Below are 18053 nucleotides of genomic sequence, written 5' to 3'. Positions count from 1 at the left end.
CATGAACACAAAATCATGGCCAACAGTCAGGAAACAAATCAAACATCAAAGTGCAACTTTGTGGTTTCATGTAAACATTCTGACACATCGTCAAATGTAAGAGCTAAAATATTAAATCTTTTTTTTTTTTTTTTAAGAAAATCTATTAGATAACAAAGAAGCTAGTTTGTTTCCATCAGCCTGTGAAACCCCTTAGTGATAACAGAGAATCTAAGTAAATGGTAAGATAGGTAACAAAATTGTCTATAAATTTGAAAACAATTGATGATGATTCTGCAAAAAGAAAGGACACGTTCTATAACTGTGTGGCTTGCAGACTTTATGGTCAAATAAGTGGTGTGTTTGTGGATTTATTCCACAGCTGATGACTCCTCACTGCAATATCATTAAGTACAAGTCAGACGTTTTGCTTCAGCTACAAGTCAGATGAATTCATCATTGTCAGAGTGCTTTATATTTTGGCAGAGGAAACGTTAGTTTTGGATAAAAAAAAGACTCACCACTTTATTGTGTTAAATTGAATTTATAAAGGGCTTCTTTTTTACCGTGTCTTATTTCCTTTTGGATTTTATCTTAATGGAATCATATATGAGGTGTGCAGTTAATGAAATTCAAATCCAAAATAAAGCTTGAAGAAAAGCCCTGTTTGCTTCTTTGTTCCAAAGTTCTGATCAGCAAAGACAGGGTTCCCCAAACTTTTTCCTGTGAGGGCCACATAACTTTTCCCTTCTCTGGTGGGGGGCCGGAGTCAGTTTGTAACAGAAAAAGTGTGACAATTGCAGGAGTGCCTAAATGTAAAAATTTATTTCCCAGAAAGCACAATCAAATAACCCCCTCTGGGTTCTTCACAGAACCAAAGTCAGGAAATAACACTATTTATGAAATAAATACCGTATTTTCCGCACTACAAGCCGCAACCCCAGAGTTTAAAAAAACAAGAACAAACAAACAAACCAAAAAAACCTAAACATGCACATATAAGCCGCACCAGACTAAAAGCCTAAGATATCTCTGCCGCTCCAGGTGTTCCACAACGATGAAGCAGCAGCAGAGGGGGGCGGACACCCAATATATGAGTCATAACAGGTCAATTGACTGTCACATTTATTACGGTTGAAAAAGAAAAATTTGCCAAGTTTACATTTAGTTGAACTGATTACGGTAGTTTCCAAACAGTAACTGCAACAGTAAAAGTGCTGATCCTTCGTGTCTGCTTCTAGCATGTGCTAAATGAAAATGGGCGCTTTGTCTTCTTCAGATTTCAACAGCAGCTTGCATTCATTATTGTTGCACTACTTCCATCTATTGGATTCTAATGTGTATACCTCAAATTCTCATAATGATCCCAGTATTATTTAAAAAAAAACAAAAAATCTTTTTCCCCTCAATGCTATTTAACTGATCAGTAATATTCTCAAATTTCAATTCCCTATTAAAACCTAATTCCGTCTTAATGGGCGCTTTCTTCTTTTATTTCCAATTTTGACTTCCAGTGATTCACTTCCTGCTAAAGAGCCCCCTGATGGTTGAAGAAAAATCTACACATAAGCCGCACCAGGCTATAAGATGCAAGGTTCAAAGCTTAGGAAAAAAGTAGCGGCTTATAGTCCGGGAAATATGGTATATATAAAAAAATCTAAATGCTCTCTGGTGTTGTTCAGGGGGCCGGACCAAATGTGGAGGTGGGTCGGATCTGGCCCGCAGGCTGTAGTTTGGGGACCACTGAGCAAAGAGGCTGAATAAAATGTACAAAGTTGGGTGTGATCAACACCCAGTTCTTCACATTCCCATTAGACACGAGAATTTGTTTTGGACTGGATGGGGATGGAACATGCAACAGCTGTTGCATTTTCTTAAAGGTTGAAATACTTCCATCTTTATAAGGTGGAAGTAACAAGAATTGTGTGACTTTGAAATAATCATGTCAACACCAGTTACATGCATGACAGAGTTCACAACATGAATGAAGTGGTAAATGGAAAAATACTCACAGGATCCAAACATACGCTCCACTAGGAAGTTTACAATTCTCCTGTAGCTCTGATTGTTTGTTGATGGTTGTTGTCCTGCTGTAAGGTGACCATTTTAAGTTTCCTATTTCATTGTGTAAAAGAGGTTCTGTGATGTGAGATAAAGCCACTGCACTGCTGGTCAAAAGGGCCAGAATGATGAGACTCTTTCTTGACCTTTCTTTAGCCCTACAAACTGATTCAAGCTCGACAGTTTTTGTCTCTATTCTGTGATATTTGTTTACATTGTTACTGATAAAAGTGCATCTTTTAGAGCCTTGGTCTAAAAAATCTCCTGAGTCAAAAGATGTTAACAAGGCCGTTAAATATGCTGTGGAAAGGATGAACAACATTGCAAAGGGCAGGATGTTGTTCAAGCTGGTCTCAGTTACCAGTGCTGAAAAACAGGTAGAACTGATCTTTCTTAAACAAATTAATGTACCCTACCAAAACATACTTCTAATCACTGTTTTATCTGGATCTTTCTGCAGGAAAGCAGTAAGATCAAGTATCAAATCGATGCAATCGTCAAAGCAAGCAAATGTCCTAAGTGGAAAAACTATGACATTAAAAGCTGCATTTTGGACAAAACGGTAAATCTTTTCACCCTCTGTTCTCTATGCAACTATTAAGGAAAAGTTTAAATATTCATTCAACAGTTATTGTTGTCTTCTCTTTCACAGCAACTATTGTGCCACTTTATTGTGATTTTGAACCCCCGCAACAGCATACACACTCTGAAATCCAAGAAATGCAGTAAACTTAAAAAGAATGGTTAATACTTTTTTACAATGTCAAGACAACCAAAGATCATCCCATTATTTCCATGCTGGAGATTTTAGGTTATCAGTAACAATACATGAAGTTACCTTTAAAATGAATTACACAAAGTAGCATCTAAACCCAAAAGTAAAATCAAACTTCAATAAAATCAGTGAGGTTATGTGTTTGTTTTGTCTAATGCAAGCTTTACTTTTAAATTCTATTTCTTTTTTAATTTAATCATTAGAAATCATAGTCAGGCAGAGAGAGAGAAAGAGGTGCAAAGCCATGAAACAGGAACAGCAGTCTTCATGATAAAAGGAAGTAAGTTTCCAGCCTGAAGAATTATAGAAATAGTTGAGACTATTTCTTATTTCAAAACAATAAAGTTTTAAAGAATTAAGTCTTTAAAACTAAAACCAAAATACTTGTATTGATAATGTTTTCTCTTGTAAGAATGAACAACTGTAACTTTGGTTTTAAACAATAAGAATAATGGATGATTCCCGTTTTCTTTTCAGAAGAACACCTATAATTACTCGCATTATGATTATTATAAGAGTAACTAATAAGGCATGATTATCATAATATTATAAATTACTGCTAAATCTAAAGCTAAAGAGGTTATAGATGTGATTTTGATAATGAACTTGAAATGATGTAAAATATGTAACTGCAATCAGAGATCACTGATGTTGTGTTGGAGGTAGATAGTAGGTAAAGGATTAGAGGAAAGAGGAACTAGAAGGTGAGTAGAGATGACCAACACCTCAGAGTTTGATGATTTGGAAACAGTTTGTTGCAAGACTGTGCAGGTATAGAGTTTAGGGAGACATTTGAGCAACACCAGGACATGAACACAGAGATCAGGTCATAATGTCTCTAAGACATTGATGGACACGAGGTCATCTATTCAAACAGACGGCCAATAAAACAACCATAATCAACAGTGCCAGCTAATGCAAGTGTATCTATAGGGTGGAGAAACCCTATAAAAGGTGAAAGCAAAAGAGGAACCTTTGGTTGGATCCCCCAGGCAGATTTTAGCCAAAATTGAGATGGACAAAGAACTCTGCAGCTGAAGAAGATCCTGAACCACAGATAGTGAAAGACTGGACCAACCTGTCAGCCCCACAACACGTGGCCTCAAATTGCACTTCTCTCATTATCTAAATTCAGACCCCAAAGGCAAAGAAGAGGAGCTGGGGCTTTCTTTCCGTGCGGTCAGCTCGCCTACATCTCAGCGGACCAGAAAAAGATCTTGAAACAAGGTGAAGGGGGCTTCAGATCTGCAAAACAAGAAGCTGAGGACCGCTACAGAAAGTCACCCTAAGATCCAAGACCTGCAGCTCTACATCAGTACTCTTCCTGCCAGCACCTAAGGCCAGTGTGACCTCACATCCATGCAGAGACGCCTGCCCTCATCGATCAGCGTTGTGAGTCTCCTCCTGCTGGAACACGTTCATCAGGCTGGTTCTGAAGTTTGAAATTCCATACACCGTCCATCTTTCAAAGGTTCTCTATTTAGTTTTCAGTGTCAGCATTAGGGAAAGATAGGATAGATAGGTTGATTGATTTTTCTGATTTAATTATTTCTGCTACTGCATTAAGCTGTACTGACTGCTGCAAAATTGTCTTACTAATAAAATATTTAGCATAAAGAAAAATCTAAAAGATGTTGTGGACATTCATTTAATGAGTCACCTCAAAGTTCTTTGATGGTTGTAAAATAGCTATGACGCCTTATTCTGGAGAGAAAAAGGTGGAAAACATTTCATAGACTTCTTTAACCCCAAAACTGTTGCACCTCATTCGATGGAGAACAACCAAAAAGTCATACATTTATCTTTTATAATTGTTGGCAAAAATGGATTAAATAAATTTTGGTATAAGCTTTATCTGTTTTTTGTAACTTTTTTGTACAATTGTAGTGTCTCTTTTAATACTACCCTATCCGGGTGAAGCCACACTGTATTTTCCATTTCTGACAGAAGAGTGAGCTCCAGATTCCATGCTTAAATATCGATCTGATTTTATGGTGACTAAACATAAGTCGTCTTGGTTACAACGTTAGGGGAAAATTACCCTCACTGTGTTATAACAGGAGGTTGTCCGGGTTGGAAATTTTAAAATTGTTTCTCTTTGTTGCTAAACAGCTCAGCTCAATGGATACTTTTCAGATTTCTATTTCAAACGTTCTGGAAGACCATATCTGCTTTCTTTCCACTTTTGCCACTTAGTGAATAAATTGCTTAAACTCCCATCGTCACAGTGAAGTTTGTTACTGTAATGTCTTTCCACTTTATCTTTCCACTTTTGCCACTTTGTGAATACATTGCTTAAACCTCCATCGTCATAGTGAAGTTTGCTACTGTTATGTAATTAAACCTGTAAATGTTCCACAGATGTTAATACTCAAGCAAGGGTACGATAAACTATGTAGACAGAAGGAAGTGCTTCAGTCTCTATGAAAATGTTAAGGCATTGTGGAAGTAAAAATACTTTGGACTGTCCAAATCACCAAACACACAGATTTGTGACATTTTGTGCCTAACAGTTTTACATTGACAATGTTTTCCTCATTTCAGCATTTATTTACTCTACCTGTTTTACAGTTTGACTTTTAAAGGCCCCTAAGCTTGTGAAACATAATCACATAAATCATATATTTTATTTTATCTCACAGAGATGAGAAACTTTTTAAATTCCACACAGATCTTTCATGAGATTTTTATGGCACATAATCTTCATTTGTTCTGATACATACTAAGCAATTCAGATATAAATTTGTGGTATGCAATCTGTACTAACAACACCCAAAGTTTATATTTGTCACTTTTTTAATTCAGTAAGTCTGTGAAATAAACATACTGGCACCAAAATTTGCAACTGAATACTTCACAGTTTTTCTTAAAAAAAATGTTTTATGGAAAATAGCTGTAAATTTAATTCCCTCTGTATCACATGTTTTTTTTTATTTATTTTTTTTATATTTTATTTTCCAAAATCTTTTTCATTGTCCAAATGTTATGAAAAAAAAAACAAAGTTTTTCAGATGTTTTTAGTTCCTCAGAGATACTTTTTCTTCCTTTCACTGAGTTCGGAAGTGGTCAGACACTGGTCTCTATGTGAGGGGACATCTTAAAGCTCAGCATATGGGACAGCAGTCTGTGCTGGTGTTGGTACCTGACACAAACACAAATCCACGAAAGTTATCAATAAAAATCAAGAGAATCAAAATACATGCAAGTTAAAATGATGTCTGGCTCCACCAAGAGGCCAACAAGTGTTACTGCATCTTTAAGCATCTGTGATAAACGTACTGAAAATATTAATGCAGTGTCGATACAGCACTTGTAAAGTTAAGTATTTTTCAAGATAATACCCCAGTGGCAACATAAAATCCTTTTTGAGATTAAAATCTCCCACTTACTTGTTGATGACCCTTTGAATCTCTCTGTTTTCCTCCTCTCTGAGTTTGAGCAGAAACTGATCCAAGATGGGTAGCTCCAAGTTCAGATACTGAGCAACCTGAGCACAAGAAAGGGAACTTGGTGTTTTATGAATAATATGACTGACTTTCACTCAAACACAGCTTTCATATTTAATAAAATACAAAATATTCTACAATAATTGATATACAAAGTGCAAAAAAAGTGAAGTAAATCTGTACCCCAAAGGTGTACTTTGAGGAACTGTTTTGCAAGCTTTGTACTGTCAGTAGTCTAGAAAATGTCCACTACTTTGTCCTAGAGGAAAGTTAAAACAAATTTGTTTGTTCTTTAGCGCTAATAAATGTATCTTTTGTCTACAGAATTCCCCTTCAGATTTTTTGGAACACCTAGGAAATCTATTGACCAGAAAAGAAAATGCAAGGATATCCTGTCTTAAAGGGTTATTAAATTTTAGAACTAGAATCTTGAACTAATTGACAACCTGTAGTCAATTTTCATAACGCAAATGGATGGTAGCAAACTGTGGATCACAGTCAGTCATGAAACAAATGATCGACATTAAAACCTCATCGGCCGTAGCTGTAACTCACATCATTGCTGACTTCTTCTTCATGCATGTCCATCAGGAAGATCTTCATGATGTCATCAGAGGGACCCTGCAGGATTCGTTCCCACAGTGGATGATCCCTGTGACTCAGCTTTTTTTTTTCTAGGAAAAGCAACAAGGACATTGGATCATCTTTACTCTTTCATTTATTCATTGGTCTCAGGTTGAACAGCTCAGCCTTACCTCCACTCTGGTGAATGCAGTACAACGCAAACTCCTGGGGATCATTTTCTATCTGCGTTACAAACAAATCAAGAGATAAACAGTAGATAATTCAACATGGGGTCTGTTCACTATTTTCCTGATTGAGCAAAAACAGAAATGTGCTGTAAGAGCAAGCATTATAAACTTGCCTTGAACTTGTTTAGCAGCTGTTCGATGACTTGGTCTGTGGTCATCCTGCTAGAGATGCGAACTTTAGTTGAAGTGTCAAATGACGGAGTGAATATAGAGGTCTGCAAAAGTCAATAAAAAAAAGAGGTAGCTCAGGATTTTATGAGGGATAAAATTAGAAGCTCAGTTAGCAGTCTGTGTATTACTTTTTGAGTTTGTCCTGCTGTAACATTTTGATTTTGTAGTATTTTTCCAAGGATTTTCATGTGATAGTAAAGGAATTATCTCACTTCATTTAGCTTCCCTTAACTTCACTTATTTTCCTTCATCAATATATAACCATCTGCCTCTGTATGTAATGTTTAACTGTCCACTGTTTAACTAAATCTACAAAATAACGACACCAACACAGTTTTACATTAAACATAAGATATTAACAGGTAAATGAATAAAACATCACTAAAACACATTGAAAAATCCCATCAACGAATAAGAGGAGTGAGGAAACTGGTGGACAAGGTGTTAAAAGTAAAAAAGTGAAAAGGCAGCCTCATTCAGGCCTCGTTACCCATGAACTTACTTTGTAGTTGTAAAAATGTCCATTGATAGAAAAGCGATGCTGTTTTTCTTTCTCTCTTTGTGCTGCCGACTTGCCCCTGCCCTTCCTCCTCTTCACCAACGAGACATCGCTCATACAGCGAACAAGGTTGGACTCTGGCTCCAGCTCGTGGCTCCTGTGCCTCATGGGACGCAGGGTGGCAGTCTCATAAACAGGAGGCCCTGTGAAACGTAAAAACATATTTTCCAATCCTACAAAACAAGGTTATCTTCCAGCACCATTTAAGTGCAGAGGAAGTTGTTTTCAGTTGCATACGAACGGTCAATAGAAGGGCAAAGAAGATCCTAAAATGATAAACCAAGGAACTCCAGTTTAAGTGATACTGCAAGCAGTAGATGTCAGGACTTAGTGAGAACTGCCACTAATTTCAATAGCATGTTCATTAAGGCAATACAAATTACTAGAGAGGATATTTTATGCTATCTAGTAGATAATAATGAGCGTCTAAATCTCTACAAAGACATAATTTATAATTCATTGCCTTTAAAAGGTCCCCAGGCTGCATTGTATGAAAATTTGTGATCCCACAATGACCAAAATAGTCATATTGGACTTTGGAAAACTGCTATGTGTCCACAAAAGTAACCCTAAATGCAAAAAGAGAGGCACATTTTAAGGGTTTGGGAATAAAGTCCTTTGAAATGACCAGATAGGTAACTCAGTTTAATAAGAGGTTAACCAAAATTCCCCATGCTCAAATTGGGCAGCTGACAACAAACATCTCTTATTTTACTTTTAGTTTTATTTGTTACTCATGCAATGTTTCGGCCATTTTGTTGCCTTTTACAAACCAGGCATAATAATTTTGCCAGTTTTATAAGAAACATCAAAACGACCTGTGTGCAGCAGCCAGTTCTTTTATATTTTTTGACTCTATAGATTTAGCGTTGGTGATATGTCAGGTGACAACACACATTTGTGACGTCGGCTCCAAAATGTACTTGGTGCACCAAATACTTCCATTATTGTAATTTGGTAAACAATGACACTCGTAATGCAAATTTACATTAAAAGTGTCCGTTTTGCATGAAAAGTGTCATTATTTCTCCAATGACACTCAGTGGCAACCATCATAAACGTTCTTGGAGACTTCATTTGATTATGTCATGTTTATGACGGCACACGCCACTTCAAATAAAGCGTTACCGTAGAAACTTAAAGCCCAACCTGGTAAAGGATCTTTGACGACCGTTTCCTGTGCTGCCTCTGTCTCTGCCATCTCATCTATCTGGTGAAGCTCACTGTATTCTCCCCATCGTGACATAGTACTGAAAAAAGAGACAGACCCAGGAAGTGACATCACTTCTAACAGAGTCCTGTAAAAGTTTTTACCTTTGCACGTAAACATTACTTGCCTCAGGCTTTTACAGTTTTAAATGAATATTTGTGTTAAAAAAAAAAAATGATTAAAAGCTCTGAACCTTTTGCTCCCCAGAGGGCTGATTGGGCTGACAGGATCTAAAACAGAAGAAATCTGTAAGGGTGCTTTTATTTAGAAAGAAAGAAGGAAGTGGGAAAACACAGTGCTGGTGTCTAAAAGATCAAAAATGAACCTGGTAAAGGATCTGTGAAGACTGTTTCTTGTGCTGCCTCTGGCTCTTTTATCTGGTGAACCTCACTGTGTTCTCCCCATCGTGACATCGTACTGCACAGAAACACACCCAGAAAATGACATCAGTCCACAGTCATACAAAAGTTTTTTACCTTTCCATTTAAAAATGATTAAAGTAAAAAAAACAAACAAAAAAAAACACCTTGTGCTGTTTTGACTGGTGGGATCAACTGAAGTTGGAGACTCAAGGGGAAGAATCTGTTTCTCATCCTGTATCTTCAGTCTGATTGGTCGTCGTACTCCCCAGGAGATGTTCAGAAAGCCCTCCACTATCACCTGTCCTCCATGCCCCTGCCACACAGACACATGCGTTGTTGCTCACATCCTTCTGTCGGCCTTCATTTAGTTATCCTTCAGCGATTCTCACAAACCAGAAGCAACTTAAAGCGCCGTGTCTCGCACCTGAGAATAGGTGAGATGCAGCTGAGTCTGGTCCTTCAGGTAGCAGTTGTAGGTGTTCAAAAGTGACAAAAACTCTGCTCTGAAATGAAGAAATAAATGAAATATGTTGCACAGCGAAATGAAGAACAGAGAAATGCAACGTCCTTGCGAAAGTACAATCAAATACACGCCACACTTCTCAGATTTGTTTGTTTAAAAACACTTTTTTCCCCCTTCCAACAGGGATCTGAATACTTTTACAAGACATTGTAAACAGGAAATGTTTTTTGTGAGTTTTTTTTGTGTGTGTGTGTGGAATTAAGACATTTTCCAGAAAAATATCAGAAACATAGAATAAACAAAAAAATAAAACAGAAAGCCCTGAATCACCTAGTCAGCGTCCTCCCACTGCCTGCTTGGATCACTGCAGGCAGAGGAGCTTTGTTCATCTCTGTTCAGCTACTGTAGAGAGAGAGAAAAAACAACAGGATCAACTGTGATCACTTGTCAGCACAAATACAAAGCAGCCATGCTGAATCCTAAAGCATCAAGCAGTATACAACACAAAACCTGTGAGCCGTCAATGCTAAAACCGGTCTTCCTGCACTCGCACAACCATTGTAGCCTCAATCCTTTCAAAATGCTACTAGAAAATAAAAGTCTTACCACGTCCGACATTGAAAATCTGAGATAACCTCTTGATTTTGTCTTTGTCCCAGTCGATTTCTTCCTTCTGTGCTTTAAAAAGATTTTTCCAGCTCTTTCTTTCTCTGTCTGAAGTTATATTTATCCCGTTCTCCCTAACCGTCCCTTTACTCTTTCACTTTCTTTTTTTTTTTCCTGCATGTTTCCAAGAGATTTAATAACAGTGCTCCACCCAGTAACCAGTGATGACAGCGTAGGGCCGACCATTTGTTTATATTTTGCCCACAGACGCTGAAGCCTCCCACTGGAACCAGTGACTGCTGGAGCGTCTTTGCTCCTACTCTTCTTTTATTTCCTCTGGTTTTCTTTGACAGCGTAAAAGTAACAGCAGCAGTCGTTCATTTCATTGACATTTCCCTTTGTTCTTAGAATTGTCATCTGCCCCAACCTGTTAGTTGTGGTGAAGGAAATAACTGAGCTAGTCATTTCTCGTTGACAGTTGAACTAAAGAAGTGCTCAGAACCAGGAGCGACCCAATAAAGTTTTATACGGTTTCCAGAATTTGCTTTGTTGTCATTTGTTTGGGTTAAATTGAATGAAGATGGGGTCAGTTTTTAAATTGTCTCCATTGCTGTTGGAGGTGCACATTTATTTATTTATTTAATTTTAGAAATGATTAAAGCTTAAAAATGACTGAAAGAATAAAACATTTTTACGGTATAATTTCACTTAGTCAAAGAATCATATCAAACGTATATTTAGTAAAAAAAAAAATCTTATTTCATTTTATGGATAAAAAAATGGAGATTATAGATCATTTCCCCGTGAAAACATGTCAAAACCAAGGATGGTGTACATCAATAAGGATCTACACAATTATGTTCACTAACAAGATAATTCTATATGACATAAAAATAATTTTAGTGCCTAAAACAGAAAGAAGCTTAAATAACACAATTTTTTTCAGTTTTCTAATTGTGTCATGGCCACTTCCCTCAATTCAGACAAGCCTGAGGCAAGTTTCATTTAAACTGATTATTATCTACATGAGACAAGCAACACAGGCTATGTAAGCACGCCTTTTATATTATTCACTTCTGCTCAGAAAAAGACATGACCGGTGGGTGAAAAGCCACCGTGCACACCCAGTAACTCATCTTACTGCCTTCCTGTGTGTCATGCATGTGCCTATTCACTCTTATAATCAACTTCCAATAGATAGTAATTCAAAGCCTTTGTTTTGCTAACACGATTGTTAGTCACAATAATTTTGTTTGAAACCCTCAATAATTATATCCCTTAATAAGATAAAATGGAACCGAACCGCCAATTCACTCACATAACACAAACGATACCAATCCTACATCTTTTCAGTGTTTGGTTCTGTGGAAAGCCACATCAAAATCGTTCTCCATGGAAGATCAAAAACAACTTCTCCCTACCTGGCCAGTCTTTCGTCTGATCTTCTGAACAACGATGTAGATTTCCACTACATGTTTAGAAGTCGAATGTTTGTGCATTTGTTTGCGTTCAAAGGTCTGAAGTACAGTTGGTGCAGCAGGAGGTGAGCCTGTGTAGCAACCCCAGAGCAGCTGGTTAATTATTGCAGAACACGTTGAGACAATCCTCAGAGGGAGTGGCTGACTGACACCAGATCTGACTTGACTTTAGAATGTGAGCATGTATGAGAGAGAGAGAGAGAGAGAAAGAAAGGTAAAGTGAGAGAGAAGTGGAAACAGAGGGAGAGCGATAGAGAAACAGCGTGTACAAACAAAAGGAGACTTGAGGATTTTCAAATCTTTGAATCTGATACAGACTCCTACTAGCTAAGCCTTTACTGCTGCTAAGTTCAGCAGCTTAATTCAAACTGCTTTACCCAGCATAAGTTAAAACATGCAAAGCAAATTATTCACCAATACATCACCACTCTGAAGGTCTGGTTGACTGCTTAACCTTGGTTGACAAGAGACATGGTTTCTTTTATATTTCTTATATTTCAAAGACACTTCCCGTAAAACATTACGGTATAACAATTATGTCTTCAGAGAATTTAGCGAGTGCACAGTTTTAAACTGGCAATTTGTATTTCTACACAGCAAAGTTTAGAATGTAAAGCAATAATGAAGATACTTTCTGAAACTTCCCACGTATGCTTTTGAAACATCTTTGCAAATTTTGCAGCATGTACAGTTCACTTTCCCACAACTTACCAGAGTCTGAATTCTCAAAAACAAAGAATAATTTATTCAGAGAGCAAAGAAAGAAACTTTGAGCAAGGAGACAACAGAAACTTCCTCTTCCCAGGTGTGTCTAGTTTTCCTCATTACCCTCCCTGTGTATTTAAGTCCACCTGTGTCCTTTGTCTCTTGTCTTGTCCTCATCTAAAGTCAGTTCTGTCTTATGTTCTCTGCTCTCCAGTTGTACTGTATAGTCCTGGTTAGCATTTATCTTTTGTTTTCAGTCCTCATTGCATCAGTTGCTACCGGTAATTAGCTGTGTGCTAAACTCTCTGCCGTGCTGCCTGATCTGGACCTTTTTGAGCCACATTACCATTAAATTCATCATCATCTTCATCACAGCCTGGGTCTCTGTGTTCATCCTCACCACCTCTCACTCACCAATTCATAACACAATGTATAGAAGTTAACTGATTTTATATTGACAGGATTAAGAAAAGTGTGCCACGATGATGAAACTATGCAATATTTAATTATTTGCCACACAACATCAACATGTTTGATCACAGATTATTTAAATCCTCGTCCTTACTTTGATTTTCCACAACTTCTCGCCATTTTACTAAGCCATCCACTTGATACTACATTCAGCTGTCAGTACTTTATTGTGTTTGCCTGCTTGTAAAAATGTTGCTTGATCTGACAAAACAAGTAACATAAAACGGGGAAGTAAAGGATGTGAAAACCAAACAGGACAAAGGAGCAGAACCCACTGCTGGCAGAGCTCTTTCCATTTTACAGAGTATCTCTCTCGTCTCCCCTTCTTAAGACACTGCTAGGCTTGCTAAAAGTTCTCCTGTCTGCTCCGACAACGTGTCACTGCAGGAGCTCTCCTAAGGTAAGAGTCCTTTAATGTGTAAGATTTTTCTTAAAATGAAGTCACCAGGCATTACCTATAGTTCAAGATTTCTTTGTGGGTCCAGGGATTTGTCCACAACTTAAAGGCTGCTTCTAGGTTCTAGAAGGGACTTTCCAGAACTTGCAAGACACTTTCTTGGAACCTTTAAAAAACATTAAAAGTTTCTCTGCTAGAACTTATCAAGTACTCTGTGCAAACTTATTGGCAAGTTTTCCAGAATGTACCAGGTACATTTTCATGTGCAGTCATCTTGTGCCAAGTTTTAGAAAGAAGTCTTGAAATTTTAGGAAAGTACCTGGTAAGATCTATGAAAGCAACCAGTAAGCTCGAGAATGTGATAAGCTGTTACGTCTTGGTATTTCTTAGCTTTTTAATTTATTTTACAACTCTTCTGGTCATTCTTCTTTCCTTCATTCCGCTCTTATTTCCTTCTTTCTCACTGAGTCTTTATGAAATTGGATGAACATTTATGGGTATATAATTATCTCCTTTTTTATTTGGACAGTATTGGAAATAAGTGTCTTTTTATATCTTAAAAGAAAGTCCAGGATAGATTTGACTTGTAACTGAATGCTGAGTCTCCCTTCAACTGATTCATCTGCAAGTGTTCGGCAAGTTTTGGCAAGTAGCTTTTTGGTAATCATCTAGTTGCTGCAAAAACACTTGAAGACCTGACAGACACGGGTCATGACAAAGCTTGGATTGTTTGATAAGTTGTATGTACAAAGACCCTGGGTTTCTCGAGGTTACATTCCTCCTTATATCTCTGCAGTAAAATCAATTTCTCTATCACCTTTTAAGTAGAACAATTGTGCTGAAATCAATCACAGTCCAAGTTCCAAACAAAATATTTAAAGGATCTTCAGAAGACCTGGAAAAGTCTTTTATTTAACAGCACAGCATGTACCATAAAAACTGATCTCTGAGTCACTAAAGACTGTGTTAGAATTTTGTGCAATATACATAAAAACAAAAAGTGTTGGTTTTGTATGTGACTGCTGCTCTATCAGCAGAGGGAGCCAGAGGATCTCCAGATATTTTCATGATTTTTAAAGCCAGAGCGTTTAGAGAAGTAAGCTACTTTGTCACTGTGTGTTTCTATTCCGTTTATTTTAGAATAGATCTTATTTAGTTCCAGCTAAATAACTTATTTAGAGTTTCCCCCCGTTTGTAGGCTTCTTGTAGAAGAACCAAAAAAAGAGGCGAAGCTATCACTTAGCAAACAGCGTCACCTAGTGGACAATAAAAAGAAGAACAAACAGGTTTACTGTAAGTAGTTTTCACCAAACGGGAGGTATTGCACCAAATAAAAATTTTTTATGACTTTTCTCTGATGTTAGCACGAGTTATTTACTAAACAAATAAATATTACCCAAATGTGTAAATATTTTTTATTATAAATAGATCCTTGTTTAACTGAAAAATATTTATATGCATACCCCTTCTATTTAAACCATTTGTATGGTTTCCACTAGTCAAGACACTATTCTATTCTATTCTATTCTATTCTATTCTATTCTATTCTATTCTATTCTATTCTATTCTCATCTGCTTTTGAAGTATTGCATGCTGAAACATCAGTTCAAGTTATTTTTGCCACTATTCTGACATGTTCATGAAACCACAAATCATAAGTTAACCTTCCCCCCCAAAAAAAACACACCTTAATGATGACTTAAAGACACAGACTTCCTGTTGGAGTACAATAGCTAAGTGCCCTCGATGCTGGATGAGCAGTGAATGAAGTGAAATGCCATTCCTTTCTTAAAATAAAACACAAAGTTCAGGCAGACTGGCAACAGGTGGACACAAAGGCTGTCTCCTGGATTCTGTGTATCCTGGATGTGTGCTTATCAGATTGTTAAGCGGTGAGCTGCATGTGTGAATACATGTTTGTAGGAAAATATCAGTGGTATGGATGCCAAATTGTTTGACAGGAATGATTAGGCACAATTGTGACATGCTTGAATTTATATCCTTCAATAAATGTGTTGTGCTTCTCTTCTGTTGGATTCCTGACAGGGAACAGAAACATCCCAGTGCGATTTGTTCTGAATAAATACAAAGTGTCCTGTCCGTGTTGATGATCACTGCTCATGGAGCCATCCGAGCTCGGAGCATAGCTGCAAAGTCCCAGTGACTGTGCTTGAGCAGCTGCCACTGTCCATCACCCAGTTAAAACATACAGGCGTGCTCACACAGAGTGACAGAGCTGTCCCAGAGAGAGCTCATGGTCGTCCCCGGCACAGAGTGAAGCAACTAGATCATCCTTACCTGCTATGGGACTCTAGCTGTCAGTTTGATATTTTGCTTCCTGAACCACATGTTTTACTCAGTTTAATCATTTTGGAGCCACAATGAAGACTTTGGAGCAAATATTTGCCTTTCACATGATTCTGGTCACCTCGGCTTACAGCACACAGAGAGGTAAGTCAGAAACTCTTGAGTGATCCTAGTTGCTTGACTGTGTGTTTTTGTCTTCTCCTAAAGATGATGGTGTTTCCTGCAACTGTCCAAAAATATTTGTATAATTACAGTGAACTACAGCGGTAACCTTCATACGCAGCATGAAAAACGAGCTGGTGTCCACAGGCCAACTTAGCGAAAATTTGATTAACTTCGTTTCCTCCCTACAACTTGGGATACCCTGTCTGTAATTTGTGACAGAGGAAATTGTAAAGCCTCAGATGTGTCACACATTCTAATATGCAGCACTTCCGCTGTACGCAAGGCGACTGCATCACAGCTAACATGCTCAGATCTTCTTGCTGAAGCAGTGAGCGAAGCGCCGGATTACAGACATGTGATATGAGCACCATATCAAATGCTAGCACAAACAGTTCATGAGCCTGCAGGCAGACATGCTTAGAAAGTGTGGAGCTCCTACGCAAGCTGCAGAGAGCAACAGGTGGCCTTTCTGTCCACGGAGAGCCGCAGGAGCTTCTGTACAATAAGTGACATGATGGAGGTTTTGGGATTGCCAGATAACATGGACACTACATTAAAAAAAATAAAAAGAGAGTTCATCTAAAGATGGATTGCATATTTGTCTTAGAAATAAAAACAACCTGTTTTAAATAACTATTCACGTGAATACAAACAACATTAGTCATAGAAAAGGCATTAAATAAATGGCATCATATCTTGCACCATAATTTTTTCAGCACCTTTTGGTAAAATTGTCCAAAAAGATTGAAATGATGATATCCTTCATAGGTTATTATTTAAAAAAAACAACTAAAAAACTACACAGTGGAAATTTACATGTTTAAGACTTATTATTTGCAGATTGACCTACTTCCTGGCTTTTTCTGTGGAGTGTAACTCCAAATTATTCACGGAAAACCTGCCTTTTTGTGGATTTCTTTCTTTTTTTCAGTAGTGCATATTTAGAATATTCAAAATAAAATGCAGCTTGAGAAGCTGAGATTAGTAGGAATCTTTAAAGCCAACATTTCAGCTCATTAAAGAACCTGTGGTGCTAACTTTTTTTTTTATCACCAAGTAGTCGAGCAGCACCTCAAACCCTCAAGGTGAGAGATGAATTTGTTCACTTCAATCAATTAGAAATCTTTATTTCAAAAGAGAGAAAACAATGTTCTTTATACTCTTATCCTTTTCTCTCATTTGTTTTCTTGTTGCTGCTGCTCCCAGTGCACTTCCTCTCTTGTTTTCTGAACTGTTAGTGTATTAGATCTTTCTAAGTTGAAAGGAAATCCGAACGTGTCTGATCTGAGGCCAACTGTAAACACTTACTATTACCTCCTGAAGACCATTGTCTTCAAGCGATCATTTTCTAAGAGGCTTCCTGCTGCTTCATACTTCATGTAATAGAGATTTACAAAAAGATCAAACGTTTCTGGTTTTGGTTTAGTGAGAAAAAAAAGAGGCATAAGGTACAATGGTTATTCTTCGTTAAATAAAAGAAAAATTTCACATTATTTTAGTTTGAAAAAGGCAGTGTGACAACAGAATGTAGCGTATAGACTGCTCATAATGGATGGACTCGACGCATGGCTTTTCATCTTCTGATTATGCATTTAAAATATACCTGATGTCTACTTGAAATTCGACCGTGGTGGCATATTATCCCACTAATGCATGATTGATGCATATCCCACACATATCAGTGATTTCGAGCACTTTACTGCCATGTGGGATTATCATCTGTGATAGGTGATAGATGATTAGGTTAAAAATGACACATTAAAACAGACTAAGCAAAAAATACCAAATAAAACATTGTCAGTCCATGGTAAAGAAGCAACTTATTTCAGCGGCTTCAACAAATGTGTGAATCTCCTTTGTTCTAATGTATTTAGATTGTTGTGTGACAGAATGCTTTCTATATGTTTTTTTTTATTGCCCAGCACCTCATATCATCACTGTGCTAGAAACAGTGGATGTTCTTCTTGATCAAAATGCCACCTTCATCTGTGAGGTGGAGTCAAGTCCCAGTGCTTCTATTACATGGACCAAAAATAATCAGCCAATCATGTAAGTTTACTGTTTCTTGATCATTCTAGACATTCCC

At 37.4% G+C, this 18053-nt stretch overlaps 3 protein-coding genes and 1 long non-coding RNA gene across 8 annotated transcripts in view; 2 read left to right on the top strand and 2 right to left on the bottom strand.

Annotated features, from left to right (window-relative positions):
- The window catches only part of LOC103144587 (cystatin), a 27024-nt gene extending 22562 nt beyond the window's left edge, over positions 1-4462 (top strand). Inside the window, exons 4-6 of the mRNA XM_016676176.1 lie at positions 2272-2417; positions 2501-2602; positions 4000-4462. Of these exons, the coding sequence (XP_016531662.1) occupies positions 2272-2417; positions 2501-2602; positions 4000-4104 (353 nt within the window). The 3' untranslated portion in view covers positions 4105-4462. The remainder of the gene's footprint in view (positions 1-2271; positions 2418-2500; positions 2603-3999) is intronic.
- The window catches only part of LOC107837275 (uncharacterized), a 19431-nt gene continuing 5020 nt past the window's right edge, over positions 3643-18053 (bottom strand). The window contains exons 2-3 of the long non-coding RNA XR_001663295.1: positions 13904-13910; positions 3643-4186 (exon numbers count right to left, since the gene is read on the bottom strand). This is a non-coding gene — a long non-coding RNA (uncharacterized LOC107837275). The remainder of the gene's footprint in view (positions 4187-13903; positions 13911-18053) is intronic.
- rassf6 (Ras association domain family member 6) lies at positions 5487-12727 on the bottom strand. 5 transcript variants are annotated; one of them, XM_007561640.2, is made up of 14 exons: positions 12634-12725; positions 11866-12088; positions 10169-10240; positions 9800-9878; positions 9540-9688; positions 9339-9430; positions 9207-9243; positions 8953-9053; positions 7747-7946; positions 7187-7288; positions 7017-7068; positions 6817-6935; positions 6205-6302; positions 5487-5957 (listed from the first exon to the last, which is right to left on the bottom strand). In XM_007561640.2, exons 3-14 carry the CDS (start codon positions 10225-10227, stop codon positions 5882-5884), a joined length of 1164 nt encoding a protein of 387 aa, XP_007561702.1. In that variant the 5' UTR covers positions 10228-10240; positions 11866-12088; positions 12634-12725; the 3' UTR covers positions 5487-5881. The 5 variants fall into 5 exon arrangements, with proteins under 5 accessions (XP_007561702.1, XP_007561703.1, XP_007561704.1 ...); XM_007561641.2 differs by having other exon boundaries at positions 11866-11993; positions 12634-12718; XM_007561642.2 differs by lacking the exon at positions 11866-12088.
- Positions 15684-18053, top strand: part of musk (muscle, skeletal, receptor tyrosine kinase) — a 22597-nt gene continuing 20227 nt past the window's right edge. The window contains exons 1-2 of the mRNA XM_016676172.1: positions 15684-15946; positions 17890-18016. Coding sequence (XP_016531658.1) covers positions 15877-15946; positions 17890-18016 — 197 coding nt within the window. The 5' untranslated portion in view covers positions 15684-15876. The remainder of the gene's footprint in view (positions 15947-17889; positions 18017-18053) is intronic.

This window comes from Poecilia formosa, unplaced genomic scaffold (genome assembly GCF_000485575.1).
Source record: "Poecilia formosa unplaced genomic scaffold, Poecilia_formosa-5.1.2 Scaffold129, whole genome shotgun sequence".
Classification (NCBI taxonomy): Eukaryota; Metazoa; Chordata; class Actinopteri; order Cyprinodontiformes; family Poeciliidae; genus Poecilia; species Poecilia formosa.
This window is presented reverse-complemented; position numbering and strand designations above follow the sequence as displayed.

What these genes read in the sequence shown, in the direction of transcription:
- rassf6 (XM_007561640.2), bottom strand. Translation starts at nt 10,227, where the DNA reads ATGAACAAAGCTCCTCTGCCTGCAGTGATCCAAGCAGGCAGTGGGAGG. An exon ending in CGTCAAAGATCCTTTACCAG is followed by an intron (nt 7,947 to 8,952) that starts GTTGGGCTTTAA and finishes TACGTTTCACAG; the next exon opens with GGCCTCCTGTTTATGAGACT. An exon ending in ATTCAAAGGGTCATCAACAA is followed by an intron (nt 5,958 to 6,204) that starts GTAAGTGGGAGA and finishes TGTTTGTGTCAG; the next exon opens with GTACCAACACCAGCACAGAC.